Source organism: Verticillium dahliae, genomic scaffold (genome assembly GCF_000150675.1).
Source record: "Verticillium dahliae VdLs.17 supercont1.13 genomic scaffold, whole genome shotgun sequence".
In the NCBI taxonomy this organism is placed as follows: Eukaryota; Fungi; Ascomycota; class Sordariomycetes; order Glomerellales; family Plectosphaerellaceae; genus Verticillium; species Verticillium dahliae.
In genome coordinates, this window is record NW_009276944.1 from 926,542 (window position 1) to 943,428 (window position 16,887).

The 16,887-nt window shown below is 55.5% G+C and overlaps 7 protein-coding genes across 7 annotated transcripts; 5 read left to right on the forward strand and 2 right to left on the reverse strand.

Annotated features, from left to right (window-relative positions):
• Positions 1-1,610: 1,610 nt before the first annotated feature.
• Positions 1,611-3,395, forward strand: VDAG_06262 (epsin-3; the record flags this gene model as incomplete). Its single annotated transcript, XM_009659276.1, has 4 exons — positions 1,611-1,692; positions 1,750-1,781; positions 1,866-1,945; positions 2,018-3,395. 4 exons carry the CDS (start codon positions 1,611-1,613, stop codon positions 3,393-3,395), a joined length of 1,572 nt encoding a protein of 523 aa, XP_009657571.1.
• A 1,705-nt stretch (positions 3,396-5,100) lies between these two features.
• VDAG_06263 (uncharacterized protein) lies at positions 5,101-5,751 on the forward strand (the record flags this gene model as incomplete). Its single annotated transcript, XM_009659277.1, has 2 exons — positions 5,101-5,268; positions 5,326-5,751. 2 exons carry the CDS (start codon positions 5,101-5,103, stop codon positions 5,749-5,751), a joined length of 594 nt encoding a protein of 197 aa, XP_009657572.1.
• Positions 5,752-6,087: 336 nt separating this feature from the next.
• On the forward strand, positions 6,088-6,390 carry VDAG_06264 (uncharacterized protein; the record flags this gene model as incomplete). The annotated part of the gene is made up of 1 exon (XM_009659278.1): positions 6,088-6,390. One exon carries the CDS (start codon positions 6,088-6,090, stop codon positions 6,388-6,390), a length of 303 nt encoding a protein of 100 aa, XP_009657573.1.
• A 250-nt stretch (positions 6,391-6,640) lies between these two features.
• VDAG_06265 (uncharacterized protein) lies at positions 6,641-8,416 on the reverse strand (the record flags this gene model as incomplete). Its single annotated transcript, XM_009659279.1, has 1 exon — positions 6,641-8,416. The coding sequence occupies one exon, from the start codon at positions 8,414-8,416 to the stop codon at positions 6,641-6,643; it is 1,776 nt and encodes a 591-aa protein (XP_009657574.1).
• Positions 8,417-10,274: 1,858 nt separating this feature from the next.
• On the forward strand, positions 10,275-11,236 carry VDAG_06266 (uncharacterized protein; the record flags this gene model as incomplete). Its single annotated transcript, XM_009659280.1, has 3 exons — positions 10,275-10,440; positions 10,688-11,081; positions 11,146-11,236. The coding sequence occupies 3 exons, from the start codon at positions 10,275-10,277 to the stop codon at positions 11,234-11,236; spliced, it is 651 nt and encodes a 216-aa protein (XP_009657575.1).
• Positions 11,237-11,559: 323 nt separating this feature from the next.
• Positions 11,560-13,388, reverse strand: VDAG_06267 (deoxyribodipyrimidine photo-lyase; the record flags this gene model as incomplete). The annotated part of the gene is made up of 2 exons (XM_009659281.1): positions 11,560-12,109; positions 12,169-13,388. The coding sequence occupies 2 exons, from the start codon at positions 13,386-13,388 to the stop codon at positions 11,560-11,562; spliced, it is 1,770 nt and encodes a 589-aa protein (XP_009657576.1).
• A 662-nt stretch (positions 13,389-14,050) lies between these two features.
• Positions 14,051-16,435, forward strand: VDAG_06268 (uncharacterized protein; the record flags this gene model as incomplete). The annotated part of the gene is made up of 3 exons (XM_009659282.1): positions 14,051-15,484; positions 15,753-15,785; positions 15,843-16,435. 3 exons carry the CDS (start codon positions 14,051-14,053, stop codon positions 15,858-15,860), a joined length of 1,485 nt encoding a protein of 494 aa, XP_009657577.1. The 3' UTR covers positions 15,861-16,435.
• Positions 16,436-16,887: the final 452 nt, after the last annotated feature.

Consider the following 16,887-nt stretch of genomic DNA (forward strand, 5'->3'; position numbering starts at 1 on the left):
GCTGCAGTGACGTGACTGACCACCCTGGCTACCAAGAAGCCAACAGGAACGACGCTGTGAACAAGACGACCCCCAGAGCTCAAAGTCAATCGCCGTGCTGCGCTCTGCAGCGCAGCGCTGAGAAGGGCAGAGCACGAGCTTCCTGGCTTTTTGGTCTGATGCCAGTTGCATCCACCAATGACTTCACCATCCTCGGCGGTGAAGTTGATTACGCCAGCTCCAGTGCGCTTCCAGTGGGGCCGGGGCCTGGAGCTCTCGCGTTCTGAGCTCAACAGTGCCCTCGTTCTCGGTTGGTCGACCGACAGAGGCCATCGACCCCTTGGCCTATGGCCAGCAAACCAGCTCAACAACCGCCATTCTGGCGCGCATGTACCTACGTACAAACATGATTGAGAGCAAAGAAGGCTGCCGATGGTCCGATTGGCTCAAATCCGGGGGAAACAGAGAGGGGGCCGACGGCGAAAGCGACCTGAGAAAAGACCCGAAAGCTTCCTGCAGCAATGGTCCCTCGCCAGTCAAGCTTCCCCCACCCGTCACGTTGCCGGACAATTGAGTGTGGGAGCTCGAAGATAAACCGGTTTGTTCGATAGGGCGAGGCTCGATTCAATTGCGGACATGCAATGATGTACCGAGCCAGGACTGTACAGCAGTGCGTGACGTCTGTATCTCAGGAACAGAGCTTCGGCGAAGCAGGCCATGCGCCAGGTGTTCAAGATCTCTCCTCTCCCGCCCGGGTGAGGGACCCTACCCGGAGCGAGCCGAGTGACAGGTTTCTGTTCCCCGAGGCCAATGGCTAGGTGACGAGGAACGGGGTGCATGAGGTGCAGCTCAGAAGGGACAAAAGAAGCCTGCCAAACGTACCTTGCTAAAATGGGGTAATACAGTTAATGAGAAGAAAAGAATGATACGAGTAGTGTTACACAGAGTACTGACGTGTGATGACCAGATCTGATGGATGATTGATGGTGCTCTTCAAGGGAAGGGGGAAAAGTCTTGAGATCTTGAGGCTGGAGCTGTCATCAACTTTGGCCCCTGACACTCGGACCACCCAGGTCCTCAGGCATCTTATACTTTTGTATCTAGAGGTACCTACCTACCTGGTAGGTAGGTCAGGTTGAGAGGCCATAAGAACACCAGCAGCATTCATCAGTACTCGGCCTTGCAGCTACGGCACGCATCATCTTGTCTTACGGTAATCTAACAATCAAGAAAACATATCAATCACTCCGCTGCAGCCTGTCTTCCATATTCCTCCCCTGGCTCAGCATCCTCTTTTCCACATCGGTCACGTGATGAACACCTTTTCCACTGTTAGTCAATCACCCAGCAAGCGGCTTCAAGGCCCCATAATAAGCGCGGCTGCCCGACGGTGACAAGGTGTCAGGTTAGCCACTGCAGGCACAGGCGGTACCTTGACCGTCATGGCCACCCGCCACACTGACGCTGTCCTTGTGCCTACCTATCTCCGACTGAACAAGTAAGCCTCCACTGAAACACCATCCACCACTGTGAACGGCGAGTGCAAATAGGCTGGAGCGCCGCTCTCCCATCCCTCCCTTCTCCATCAACCACTGCCACTGTCGAAGTGAGCACAATAACAATTGCCCACCATGGATTGGAACAACCTCAAGGACACCGTCGCGGGCATGACCCTCTACGACGTCAAGGCCGGTGTCAGGAAGGTTCAAAATGGTAAGCCCAACAGTATGACCACCCCCTATGGCCGTCGCTGACAGCGCTCCTCACCAGCTGTTATGAATTACACCGAAATGGAAGCCAAGGTTCGTTGCCACTTGCCTGGAAGGGCGCCCGTATCATCCTGCATATTCATCCAATGATCCCGAACCTAACGCAACGTCCGCCAGGTCCGCGAGGCAACCAACAACGAACCATGGGGCGCATCATCCACCACAATGCAAGAGATTGCCAATGGCACTTTCAACTAGTACGTCTGGGTTGTGTTCGGGATACAAAACATTCTCACATTGGCGACTCAAGCTAACACACCTGCCCCTAGCTCGACGCTGAACGAAATCATGCCCATGATCTATCGTCGCTTCACTGAAAAGGCCGCTGAGGAGTGGCGCCAGATCTACAAAGCTCTTCAGCTTTTGGAGTTTCTCATCAAGCACGGTTCTGAACGAGTCATTGACGACGCCCGCGGCCATATCACGCTATTGAAGATGTTGCGCCAATTTCACTTCATCGATCAGAACGGCAAGGACCAGGGTGTCAACGTCCGCAACCGCGCCAAGGAGCTTACCGAGCTTCTGAGTGACGTGGAACGTATCAGATCCGAGCGCAAGAAGGCGCGAGCGACCAAGAACAAATACACGGGCGTCGAGGGTGGAGCTGGTGGTGGCTTCTCGGGCAGCAGCGGCGGCGGTCGATATGGCGGTTTCGGCAGCGAGTCGGGCGGCGCATCCGCTGCGAACTTTGGCGGATACTCCGGCGGTGTCTACGGAGACGGCGGTGGTTTCGGCGGCCAATCGGACGAGTGGAGGGAGGGCGGCTCGGGTGCTGGCGGCTCGAGCAGCCGTGGCGGAGACAGATTCGAGGCATACGATGAGTATGACGAAGGCGATCGACCAGCTCCTCGCGCCAAGAGAACCGAGCGTACCGTTGCTGCTGCGCCAAAAGCAGAGCCTCCAAAGAAAAAGAAGGAGCCTGAAGTCGATCTGTTCTCCTTTGACGAGCCGGTCTCGTCCTCGTCTGCGCCGCCTGCGCCTGCGCCAGCTCAGAGCTCTGGCTTTGGCGGGCTTTCCACCCTATCCGCCCAAGCTGCTGCCAACAATGACGACGATGACGAGTTTGACGACTTTGTATCGGCTCCCCAGACTGGCATTCCCTCTGCTGCTCCCGTCACGGCAGCCGCGTCATCCACTGCCACGTTTGCCGCGCCGAAGCCCCTGCAGCCACAGCAGCAAGCTGATCTCAGCAATATCGTCAACTTGGCATCTCCGGCCCCATCGACGGCATCCGGACCCAACTATTCGTCATTCGCTACTCCCGCGATGGCCTCGCCAGCAACGCAGGCGCCCAAGATGGGCGGGTACCAACCCGCCGGGCCTAACTACTTTGGCTCGGTCCAGTCAGCCGCTTCCCAGCAGACTGGCAGCGCTGTGTCTATGGGTTCAAGCATGGGCGCGATCAAACCGGCTCAATCAGCAGCTGCCAAGCCCGCTGCAGCTGGTGGGGATGCATTTGGAGCTCTGTGGTCACAAGCTAGCTCTGGCATCAAGAAAACGAACACCTCCACCGGACAGGGACCGGCCATGGGACAATTGGCCAAGGAAAAGAGTAGTGCCGGGATTTGGGGCGCACAAGCCGGCGGGTCTACGACGGCGGCCAAGCCCACCAGTAGCAGCAACGGACTGGATGACCTACTGGGCTGAGCAAATGTTGGTCAGACTCCGTGCAATGATGGCAGAGAACACGAGTCGCGGTACACTCGTCTGATCTCCGTTGTCGAGAGATAGTTTCGCGTGGGATCAGCAGGAGAAGGGGGGGGGGGGGTAATCTACAGTGATCAGTCTAAAGTAGACACTTGTTTTGGCGCGCAAAGAAAAGTCTGGCGTAACCCATCTTGATGGTTGCTTCACATCACTTCTCGTACAGTCGCTCGTCAGCCTTGTGCGCAATATGCGGCTGTGCATAGAGATGGAGAAGGGCCCCGACTCCAAGCCAGCACCAGCAGCACGTTGGTCTAGGCCCTGTCTTGGTAGCAAATCCTCCGAAGCGCATGCAAAGTCTGACCATTTACAACTCGCCCAGCCGTGAAGACGCGTGAATCCTCGAAAGCAAGGGTGCGTGAGCATCACGATCGCAAAGCTGCCTGCGGCTGCGCGATGGACGGCCGAGTCCCGAGACCAGTGTCTGTCGATGATCCCCTACCTACCTACGTTATGTCTCTTCGCGACTTGGCATGACGGTGCCGTGAAGACAGCGCGCCAGATTCATCCAATCATCAGCTATGTCGGGACACTCATCTCGGCTGCGATCGCCGACGATACAACTGACGGCGGCTTGCAGACGCGGTCCTTCTCGAGGCCCTCAAGGCCCTCGAGACCGTGAACTCGGTCGTGAATATGCTGAGTACCTACCAGGGATACAATTATATGAGCGGAGAGTGGGGCCGGCTCGCTTGTCCTGCTAACCGCCGCGTTTCAAAAGGTCGGAAGAATCCACCACGGGCGGACATGCCGGTTTTGTGCGCTGATTGGTCCCGGGGAACCATGGATGGGCGGCTCGCACAATGGGCTAGTCTGCCTCAGTTTGTGCAGAGCAGTTCGTGGTGGGCTTGTGGTCGATTCGAACGACGCCAGTGGGACTGAATTGGTAGGCTGTTGCTGGGGTATGGCAATTTCGAGAGTTGAGGTGTGGATGCGGGCTGGTATGGCCAAGGGGGCTGATGGTGAATCAGAGAAGGGAGTGATGTTTGTTGCTGTATTTGGCTGCATGGTCTACAGATGGGCTGGTATGAGCCTTTCCACCCTTGCCTGTTGGTGAACCTACTCCTACGCGAACCAGGCAGTGTTGGACAGTCTGGCCTGGTCTGGCCATGTCATAAAATACATCTTTTATATAAGGCATCAGCCCCCAAACGACTGATATTTCTCCTTCTCTTTCGGTAGACATCAACTCCTACATACAGGCAATTTACGACCACTTTTCACTTTCTCTTTTCCTATCTCTCTTTCCTTTCTCTTTCCTTGGGTCTTTCATTTGGCTTATTCCCTTGGTTCACTTCCCATCGCTCCACGTATCTTCCATCACTTTCCGTACACCAATTCTTCAGTATTCAGGAGAATCTTCCTTTGTTTTTCAATTTGGTATATCGAATCTCTCTTGACGAGCCAGATTCATTTCAACCACCGACCACGGCTTCTCTCACCTCTGCGTTGAGAGAACCTCCCATCCTTCAAGATTCACGCCACCAACGCAGCCCTCCGAATCCCATTTCCGCCTTCTCGCTTCCCATCGCGGACGGCTCTGCACTACGAGAGACCCCGTCCCAAGCTCACGCTCATTACCAGCCCCGAAGCTCTCGAGAAGGAGCTTCTCCTCTTGGAAGAAGACGACGAAGAGCTTACCAGCATCATGGCCGGCATGCCTCGTCTCGGTGCTCTTGGGCACACCTTCACCGCCATGCGCGCCATGCAGTTCGTTTCGCTCATTGCCATCATCGGCATGACCGCAGACTTTATTAGTGAGATGGTCTCGGCGAATGCAAAGCCTCCGGCGGTGCTGATCGGTACCCTCGTGGTTGTGAGTTGTTTTTAGGCAATGTCAAATTGTCTCTACCATAGCTAACGAGATCACCAGGCCTGCGTTGCAACCCTCTACATCGCCATTTCGTACATTCTCTACTGGGACTCCATGCTGCCTCTTCTCATCGCCACCGCGGCTGACAGCGCGCTGCTCATCGCCGTCATCGTCGTGGCCGTGACCCTCGGCAAGCCCCTTTCGTATCTCGCCTGCAAAGACCTGCCCACAGTCAAGGGCAGCACTGCCTCCTTCATCGCCTCGGTCGGCGAGAACATCCTCAATGCCACCGACGACAGCGGCAAGGTCAACTATTTCGTGTGGGTCGGCGCCGCGCAGAAGACGTGCTACGCCATCAAGGCCGTCTGGGGCCTCTCCATTGCCCTATGTGTCCTGTTTGCCTTCTCGTCCGTCACCACCATCTGCCTCTGGCGCCGCACCAAGCTCAACCAGGGCCCCATCGGCAAGGACGTCGAGAGCGCCTGAAGGTGCGGCCGTGGCGGGGCGGCAGAGGCGGCGACACGGGCTCTTTCATTTGACGATCCAAACGACGACAGTAGGTACCCTCGACCGCCGTCGCCTCCGCGTCCCATACTCAAACATGTGGGACTGCGGCAAAAGAGTCTCGGCACGTCTGCGATGCTGGCATCGCGGGAGAAGACATGGGATACTAGCGACTCGTCTGACGACGAGCGTGCAGGGACCGCCGCTCCGTCGGTCTTCGCTGCCCAGACGCGAGTGCCCTGGTATGCCCCTCCATCGTTGCAACCGCAGGCAACGCCGGTCCCGAAAGCCACGGCGAAATTAAGAATGAAGTCGGTCATGGTTCTGGATGACGGCATGCATGGTTTTGGTGAAGACGACCGGGCGGTCCCCGTGGCGACGATGCCGCCGATGCCGAATTCGCCCGGGCCCCTAGCTTCGCCTTCGATCCCAATGCCGCCAGAGCCTACTGATCAGCCGGTAGGCGGCGGGCTGTGGAAGAGGTCCAAGTCCCAGCGACGGACGCGTACGATCAAGGAGCTAATTGATGGATGGTGGGATCTTGGGTTGCTGGAGGCGCAGAAGAGACAGACCATGTTGGCGAATAAGGGTCTTGCTGCAGCTCCGAGCAAAAGAGACTGATCCGTGTGTTTGTGGTCTGATTTCGTTTCCTTTCTTGTTTCTCAGACTGTAATCAGGGGTCTTTGTTGCAAATAATAATGGTAAGAGCGATAGACTGGACTTCAAAATGGGTTGGCAGGTTGCTTTGCGTTCTTCGCACAAGACGTGATTGCTGGAAAACGATAAAAAAAAAGAGAATACACCGTCAGCTAGGCTTCAAAAAACAACCTTGAAAATCGTCTTGCTTCACAGAGCATCGGTCGTCATGTGCTCAGATCATCAAGACGGGATGCCCAAGGCTCTGGAGACAGGCAGCAATGTCCCAGTCTTGACCGAGCGAATCCCGGCGCGCCCAGACGTCTTCCATAACGGCCAAGGCGGTCCGCAGTGACCCAAGAGCTCCGAGTGGGCCCATGCTAGTGACCATGTCCCGCAGCAGCTGCTGGTGACAAGGCTCGGTGAGACAGCCAACGACGCAGAAGGGCCACATGACAGTGCGAACACACACCGGGGACTGAAGCTGCGTCATGAGCTCAATGGCAGAAGCTATGCTGCTTGCCGTCTCGGGGCAAGAGGGCTGCCATCCGGACACAACAACAGAAAGATAGGTGAGAGCGGCATATGCCCAAACCTTGGTATGGATGGGGACCATGGTGTGCAATGGCAGAGTGTCAACCTTTTGGCTCCACGAGAAGTCAGTATAAACGCGACAGCTCGGCTTGTGGTGCTTCGGATGAGGCAAATCGCCAAACTCGCCCACACCGGGGCTTGCCACTCGACTGCACTGCCCGTCGAGGCAGGCAATACCGGAGCGAAGAGCGTGTTCAATGATGACGGCCCGATTCACCAGCTGTGTCACGGAGAGAGAACCGGCCCGTTTGTTTTCTTTCTTCCAGGTATCAAGGGACGCAATCTCGCCAACGAGATGGATAACCCAGGTCTGACAACCGAATAGCTGCTCAAACTGGATTTGCGTTCGGTTCCATTTGTCTTCGTCGCGCGCATAACCCAAGTCGAGGGCCGAGCTGTGATAATCCTGTAAGAGCGGGCGCCTCTCAGTACTCGTCGCCGTGAGCACATCGGTCAGGAATAGATATGCGCCGAAGGTTCTCAAGGCTGCCTGCTCAGTAGTCCAGGGCATGAAGAAGCCTCCTTCAGGCGGCGAAGGCGTTCCAGCGAACCCCATCTGTAATATGCGCTCGTCCCACTGGTGTGGCAGGGGGATGATCTGCTTGAAGAGCGAGATGGCGGCATCGACGTGCATCAGCCAGTTGGTGGAGTTGTAGACAGCTATGTCGAAAACCAGGAGCTGGATGATGCTGTTGAGAACGCGGACACTCTCGCGAGGGTACTCCGAAACACCCCTTGCATTTATGGCAGCCATTTCAGTCTGCAGCTCCTGGAGCGAGAGTTCCTGCTGAGCTTGGAGTAGCCGCCGGTTGGAGAGCTGGCACGCACCGTGACCGCTTCCACTGTTGTCGAGCACCAGGGAAAAGTAGTAGGAGCCAAGGCTGAGAGCAGTGTGATATACGGCCTTATTGGACTTGAGAAGAGAGAGGACCCAGCCACGACCGCCTTCAGGCAAGGATGGGCGGTAAAATGGGAATAAAAAGGGGAAGACGTGGTCCAGATAGATCATGATAAAGTTGAGGTCGCCCTCTTCCTCTCTCATAACAGTGGACGCCGTCCTGGGCATCGGGGCTTTCCACGAATCTTGAAAGGACGGTTCACTCTGGTCCATGGCCTCCGGCGCAGGGGCGATCTCTGCAATGGACGACTTTACAGCATCAAGTTGGAAAGCCGAAAGATCGGGCGGCGTGTCATGTGATGTTGCTGGGCTGGTATTTGTGCCATGCTGTGATGAGCCGTTGATCGAAGATGGGACAGAGATGTGCTCGCTGTCCGAGGCCTCTTCATCATCATCGGGGGCCGATTTCGCGAGCTCGAAACTCTGTAGGTATTTGCGTTCTCGCCTCTGGTTGGCCTGGATCTTGACCTCACGTTTGAGCTGGTCGGCAGCCTCCTTTTGTCGAGGTCCGCCATCCATCCATCCGGGCTTGGCGTCTTCAAAGTGGCATGTGATCTCAAGAGAACTGCAGCCTTGACAGATAGGGCGTGTCTCGTCACATTTTTTGCGACGCAGACGGCACGTCCAGCAGCCTTGCGAGCTACGTGCTCTCGAAGTCATGGTATGAGACGCCTGAGAGATGTTCGTCGCAAACTTTTTGAGCATCTTGGCGGTGTGCAGCAGGCCGCACTGAGGACCGGATTGCGAGTTTCAGGTCAATTGAGACGCGACAGCGAAACGTTCATCCTCGCTGAACTGGTGTTGCGACAAATGAAGTGTTGCTTGGAAATCAGCATTGGTGGGATACTGTTGAAGAAGCGCCTGATTGGGAGCATGGGGCCACTCGTCAAGGGAGACAAAGGGGAGGCGGCGTAATCAAGAGGGGAAGGCAAAGAAAAGGCTTTGTCATGCGGACGCTAAGCTACCGACGGCAGCTGTGGCTACACCGAGGATAACGAAGCTCAGCCTTATCTTCACCGAGGGACCCCCTCGTGCCCCGCCTCAAAACACACACAGACACTCTCTTCGCGGAGTCGGGCGGCGTTTCATTTCAGCTTGCTGCACGAGGGCACACTTTTCCTCTGCCTGCCGGCTCACCATTGTCTAAGGTATTCTTAACACACGCTGCGTTCGACGGTTCACGGCTTAATATATTTTCCCATGCCTCGATACGTCACTCTTTCTTCGGCAACTCATTCTCAGTGACAAGGCACGGGGGGCTGTGCTGCTGCAAGGAAGGCTTCACGCGCAAGGCTAGGTACTCATGCGCCAGCATGCCAGGCCCAAGCCGTCAGGTCTGGGCCGGATCAGTGGTCCTCGACAAGCCAGCTCAGAAAGTTCCGGCGCGAGGAGAACGTCGGGGTGGTGTGATTGTGAAGTCACTAGTCCTGGCTTGGGGATTATATCAACGCACCCGACAATTGTCGGAACGTTGAGCGTCGTGCATCTTGGCATGCTGGTGATCCACGCTGGCAGCCATCAATCAGGCCAGAGAAAGATGCGGCAGCTTGCAGTAGTCCGGCGGTATACATGGATGGCTGAGGTCTGTCAGATTTTCGTGTCACAACTTCCACAACTTTGTCACATTACGAGTGTTCCGTAGGCTTCTCGAGACAGACCTCGAAAGCCGTTGCTGATAGCCTCTGCATTGTCAAAGAAGGAGAACAAAAGCAACGACACGGGACGTCAGAGGAATTGCGGCCTGGCTTGAGTGGCCCACACCGGGAACAGTGTGTTCTGCACCTACGCCAGAAGCTCTCTTCCTGTCACTCTCTTCCGCCCCTTTCTCTCTCTCCACTCAGCCGACCAAAAGCCGTTACCCAGACCGTTGGGTCGCTGGCATCCACATCATCCCAGCCCGGTGACACGCCGCGGAAGGCGCCCGCGCTAAGATGCAGAATACAACCTGGGAGACCGGGCTGCTCATCCCCGGGCCCCCAAGCTGCGGGCTGAACCGCTTGGCCCCTCAGCTTATTGGTTCCACTCCGTCGGGAACCCTGCCTCACCTGTGTCGCGTCATATAACCTGCATTCGTTGTCTTCGGGCTCCTCGTCAAAAGGAGGCTTTTGACAAAAGAAACGAGCTTATCCCGCCCCTGCTCCGTTGACCTGGAAGGCTCATTCCGCCCCTTTGGGTCGTGTGTGTGGGGAGGATGCCTTACCAGCCCGCCGTCGTGGGTGGGCAGGTGGGAAGCATGCGTCGACAATGGAGAGTCTTGATCAGGGGGTTAGCATGGGGCCCCATGGATACAAAACCCCCCCCTCCCATTGTCTTGTTCTCTCGTGGTCTCTCTAGCACTTCCCTGTTGATGACAGTCAAGGCGCAAGCTATTCCTACGATGTCCGCCACGAAGTCTAACGAACCTGAGGTGCTTGAGCCGACCCCCTCGCCGACTACTGTCGAGAGTGACATGATAGCCACCTCATCAGCCTCATACTCAGAAGCAGGAAGGGCTTGCTCGAACCCGGGCTCATGGACTTACAGCTACCATTCCGCTACAGCCGGTAAAGAAAGCAATGGCCCGGGGCAAGTTTGATATTTGAGCTCTCAACCTTGGCTCAACTGGGCTAACATAAGTCTTCAGCAGTCGAAGACTCCTCGACTGTTCCATGACCGTGTTCAAAAGGTCTAATGCTCCGTCACCGGAGTCTGTGGTCGTAAGCGACGACGCAAGTAGCCCACTCAACCATTCCCTCGATGGATGTTCAACTCGTCCGCCCTCCTACCTACTTCAAACATACCTGGACACAGCTCATCCGCATGAGAGGCGATCGCTCGGGCTTACGGGACGTTCTGGCTCCGGGCTATGCGTCCCCGAGCAGACCGAATATACTCCAGCTGCCTTGCAGGCGGGTCACGCTGACCCCTTGGCACCACGAATGCTTCAACCACCAATCCTCGGTGGCCTCAGTGGCGAAGAAGGCCAGCGCTTCTGCAAAGAGATGCCGTCGATTCCTCTTCTTGATATAGCCTCAGAGCATCTTCCCTCCTCGCCAGGCTCCATTGCATTGACTCCGGACGAAGGTCATGAACAGCCAGTGATGCAGACCATACTTGATGATCTCAGACGGTCCCTTAGCGATTCCGGCGTTGATTGCGAGAAAAAGAACATCTCCGAGCTCATGGCCGCCCACAGGCGAATGAGGTACGACAATACTTAGTCTCTTCATGTTCCCATGGCAATTTTGTTAACCAAATGAACGACATAGACGTGGCGAGAAACTTGAGCAGGCTAGAACTCTCAAGGTGAGGAAGAAGACTAGGAGATTCGGGGCCGCCAACGGGTCAGCAAAGAAGTGAGACAGGTGCTGTCACGGCGTGTCGATGAGCAGAGTGAAGAGGCCTTCCGCAAATGATATCCGCAGTCAATTGTTAGGGAGGGGGTAGGAATGCATCTGAAATCTGGCCCTCCGCAGCCCTTGCATACGTCCTCTCGTAGTTCCAAGCCCCTCAACTAGCCCCCTGTTCCGTGGCTCCGCAGGTGCCCCCTGACAAGTGCTCTATGTTATTAGCCTATGCAGGATCGAATAATAATCGAGGCTTGGTAGCCATTGGCACCAAAATGGATATTGAGGATTAGACGATACAAAGAGCCCACGAATCGACTCTGTTGTCTCCAACATCTACAGATCCTCCCGGCCCAAACCCCGTTTGTACTCTGTCAAAGCTCGTTCGCGAACATCTTTGTGCGCAACAATAGGCTCAGGATAGCCCTTTTTCTTCACTTGCGGCCCTGCGCCGCGTCCATATGGATCGTGTATCGCCTTGCCCTTGACACCTGCTAGCTCTGGGACCCATTTGCGAATGTACTCGCCATCGGGATCGAACTTTTCGCTCTGTAGCAAAGGGTTAAAGATGCGAAAGTACGGCTGCGGGTCGACACCGACACTGGCGCTAAAGCCCCAGCCGCCGTTGTTGGATGCGAAATCACCATCCACGAGGTGCTCCATGAAGAACCGCTCACCCATGCGCCAGTCGATCAGAAGATCCTTACAGAGAAAGGATGCGACAATCATGCGGCAGCGGTTATGCATCCAACCCACATGGATCATCTGACGCATGGCGGCGTCAACAATCGGGAAACCTGTCTTTCCCTCACACCAAGCCTTGAAATCATCCTTTTCATAAGACCATTCAATATTGGCGTATTCGGGTTTGAAAGGCTTGTTCATGCTACTTGCAGGTTAGTTGACAGGCATCCTCTGTCAGGGACGGAGTATCGTCTCTCTTACCAGACATATGGCCAGTGAACCAGAACATGCTTATAGAAGTCCCGCCAGGCTACCTCGCTGATCCATGTTTGAATGCCGCCGTTTCCACCATCGAGTTTCTTCGTCTTGTTGCGGTCCCTTGCTGTCCTGACGCAAGTCCGCGAGCTGATGGTCCCGCTGGCAAGATGCATCGAGAGTGAAGAGGTACCGTTGTCGCCTGGAATGTTGCGCCGATCCGCGTATGAGCTGATGCTGCTGTCACAAAACTTGTTCAGCCGTTCGCGAGCTGCGTGTTCTCCGGCTGGGAAAAGTCCTCGGAAGCGCTTCTTCTCCTCGGCGCTGAGGGTCTTGTTCGGTATCTCCTCCGGGATTTCCGACGCAAACAGGTTGCCAAACCTCTCCTTTGCGCTGCTAGGGTTCTTGTTCGGATGGTCAAATAGTTCCAACCGATCTGGGTTTTCGTGGACGTGGCGCATCCAAGATCGGTACCATGGCGTATACACGGCGTACTGCTTTCCTGTGCCAGTCTGCAATTGGCCTGGGGGCACAACACAGGTATCATGTACGGCTTCGAACGACATGCCCTTGTCGGCGAATGTGCGCACCAACTTGGCCTCTCTCCGTAGCTCATCGACTTCGTACTCCATGTTGGCGAAGAGGTGTGTCGCTCCCCATTCTCCCATCAGTTCGACAATGCGATCAGGAATTTGTCTCCTCTTGTCCACAGTCTCAATGTGAAGCGGAATGTCCAGTTTAGCGAGGTCGTGTTTCAAGACTTCCAATGTTCGTAGCGTAAAGTCGACACGAATAGGAGCCGTTAGATGGGCCTCGAAATCCTGAGGACTGATGATGTACATGGCGATCAGAGGCACACCGGCGTCCTTGGCCCTCTCGCTCGCCAAGCGGAGCGACGTGTTATCTGATAGTCTCAGATCCATCTTGAACCAGTGCACAACGGCAGCCCCCACCTTGACGCCCTTACGAGCCGTGGATGTATCGGCCAGCGCGGAGGTGAGTTCTTCGATGGGCCTGGGAAGTTCGTTGTCGTTATAGGCGCGGGCCCGATCATTGCTCATCTCGTGAGGGTAGTACTTCCGAAGAACGATGCCATGTTCTTCCGCATCCTTGTAGAAGGGATGCGGCTCGCGCAAGGGATCTTTTGCTTTCTTTGACGCCGGCTGCGCATCAGAGGTGGCGGCTGAGGTGGACAGCTGGCGCTTTGCGCCGCGTTTGAGAGGCATGGCCACGAAGTGAGTAGCTGGACCAGGTGTCCAGCGTTTGATCTGGCGACAATGTTCACGCCACAGACGAGCTGATGTCGGTGGGCGCAGTGGACTGCTGTTCAATAGTGTTGGTACGTTTGACCGCGGTGGTAGACAAGAAGCAGGTGAGAAGGGTCGGGTGCAGAAGGCAGCGCAGTGCCTCGTCGTTCTCATAGTCTTCTGACCTTGGATTGAAACCCAGAGAGGGATGTATGGCACACACACCAAGTGAGAAAAGTGTTGAAGCACGCATGCGCGAGGCGCGCCGCGCTGCTGGGCGACCCAGCTGGCGCGATTCGAGATCGGACTCTCGATGTCTTGTGCGTCATGACGTTTCCTAGATCGGACGAGTGGGCAGGAGACGCGCTAGAGACGATCGGATTACCCCTGTAATTAGCGAGCTTGTACGTAGCGACAGTCTCCAGGGGCCTGGACGGTCCCCACAGCAGCTCCTCCTCCCGCAGCTGGTGGGGGATGCGCACCAAGCTCATCGTATCACGTGGTGATAAGCCGAATCTTTCAAGACTTGGGCTGCCTGGCAAGTCGCCAAACGTGACGCTCCCGTCAGCGTGTGATCAACTGCCTCTTCGACGGCTTGCACTTGCAGCGTTCAATCTAGCAAAGCTCCAAAACTATACACCATGGATCCGGCACGCAAGGCCATGATACAATCTGGGCGCAGGTCTCCTCCTCGAAGAGATATTGCCTCGCCTCGGAATGATCCCAACACGCGCATCTCCAAGCCGACGAACCCGCCCCCCTCAGCCAGGTCGCGGCAGAACAAGACGTCTCCCTCTGCGTACATGACCCAGGATGAGCAGGCTCGGAAGTTTGTCGCCGAAGAGGACAAGTTTGTCCTGAAACAGACCAAGAAAAAGGCCGACATTCGTGTTCGTGAAGGACGCGCCAAACCGATCGACCTCCTCGCCTACAATCTTCGCTTTGTTGATGATGACCGCGACTTGTTTGACGAGGACGAGGCAGACTTACATGTCGCCCTAACAGCACCTGATGTCGTATTGCAAAGCCTCGACGAATCTCAGCTGCGGGAACTCGAAGCCGATATCAAATCCTACCACACCCTCGAGACAAATTCGAGAAACCGTGAATACTGGCTGTCTTTACAGACCATCTGCTCTGAGCGCCGACAGAAACTCGAACCACAAGGGCCGGATGACAGAGTTGTTAGCGCTGTGTCATCTGACGTTGACAAGATCCTAAGTCCCAAGGCATACGAGCAGCTGGAAGCCCTCGAAAAACAGGTGAAGGCCAAGCTACAATCCAACGAAGACATCGACACGGATTACTGGGAACAACTGCTGCGCAGTCTTCTGGTTTGGAAGGCAAAGGCGAAGCTGAAAAAAGTGTATGAGGCGGTCAAGGAGAGTCGGGCTGCCATGCTGAACGCGCGCCACCCAAACAAGGCACATTCCTCATCGGATGTTGTTCCAGGCCTCGGTGGCGCGTCCTCCTTGGTTCGCACCTCCACTGGAGCCGAATCGTCCTCGAGGTTCGACATAAAGGCTCCAGTCAAATCAATAATCCCAAGCAGCGCCCCGCCGGGAACGGCTCGCTTTGCACAAGTGGAGAACGAGGACTTCTCCCAGGCCACAAAGGCCCTTTATGAACGTGAAGTCGCTCGCGGCGTTGGCGAGGACGAGGAGGTGTTCGCTGCAGAGGAGGCCGTTACTGCAACAGCGAAGCCCCAATGGGCAGACAAGCACCGGCCACGAAAACCACGATATTTCAACCGCGTTCAAATGGGATACGAGTGGAACAAGTACAACCAAACACATTATGACCACGATAATCCACCTCCCAAGGTCGTCCAAGGATACAAGTTCAACATTTTTTATCCGGAGCTTATCGACAAGACAAAGGCACCAACATTCAAGATTATTCGAGAACATGGTCGCAAGAGGGGAGAGTCGTTTGCTCCTGCTGGCGAAGAAGACACATGTCTCATTCGTTTCATCGCCGGACCGCCATACGAGGACATTGCATTCCGTATAGTCGATCGCGAATGGGACTATAGCGCGAAAAAGGATAGGGGCTTCAAGAGCTCCTTTGACAAGGTGAGTCGGACTTGCTGTCGTTTTGCTTTGTTGGCCGTGGTTGTTTCTCCTGCTCTTCCACCGCAAAGTCGTCTGCGTAGCAGTCTGTCCTTGCCGTGCAAGGCACTCGTATACTTCAGCTCGTCTAGGAATACTTCGAAGCAAGTTGGGCTCAACCGCCTAACCGCTTACTCGCGCGTCTCTCCACTTCTACCACTGGTCTATGTTTTTCCTTATTACCCCCCTCCCCGTTTTGCAGCATGTCGATGCTGATTCGACACACTTGCAGGGCATCCTTCAACTACACTTTCAGTTCAAAAAGGTAAGTGCCATGTGCTCATCTTCCCGGCGCTATTATGGAACTGACAGATCATTTTAGATCTATTATCGAAAGTAGTCTCGTGCAGCAACGCCCACTCCGAGTCGACCCCTACCATGTCCGCAGCATCCAATCTTACAGAGGCCGGCCAAGGAACCTGGTATGTGGGTTCAGCTGTCGCTGTTGTTTGAGGGAGGGTAGGGGGAAAGACAGCGCCGAAAGCTATCAGCAGTTGATGGCGTGGCAACCGATGTCACGATCGACCACCCGCGGCGAATCTGGAAATGGCGCCCCGACGACAACGTGGCGCACAAACGACCTGCTGGCTAAAATGTACGCATACGGGCTGTCATGTATCGTGTGGCGCCCCACACATGGAGTCCGTAGACCCGAACGCTCGAAACTGTGCCACCTAGCCAGGTTTGACAAAAGGGAGAGGAAAGAGGACAGAGAAGGAAGCTGAGTGTGAGGTGTCTTGGAAAGGGGGCCATTCCTCTCGCTTCTCCTGACATTTTGACAGCGGCACATCTATCTTCGCCCCTCGCAGAGTTTGTGCGCCGTTCCTGTCTTGTCAGGTCAGTGCTGGCCATCTTCGTACACATCCTGGGCGTTGGTAGGCCGTCTGGGACCAATACAGAGAAGTACATGATGCCATGCCGTGTGCTGTTGCCTTATTTAGAACTGGATTTTCGCTCAGCCAGACGATGCGGACCGTGATTCTTGCTACGTTGGCTGCTCCTGAACGTACTGCAACCGCCTGCCCCCACGGGGAGACTTGGTACTATCAGTCCTGTGTGCTCTTCACACGACTTACGGAGGCTCCTTTCGCCCTTACAACCCTATTACGCCTGGGAGCGTAGAGTTCACAAGCTTACCCCCCAATTCATTCCTTAAGATGCGACGACGTGTACCTGCGGAGCTGTGTACAAGAGCCTTCTAGAAGTTCTTCGATGCTCAATCATGTGTACCAGGCAACGGGTCATTGCGGTTGCCTCGCCATCTCACCGCCTAAATAAGGCTACGCGCAGAAAATGGAGCAAGTCGCTGTCAGTGCAACATCCCAGGAGCTTCATTTGGAGGGGAAAGATGGTTGGCTTGTGTTGGC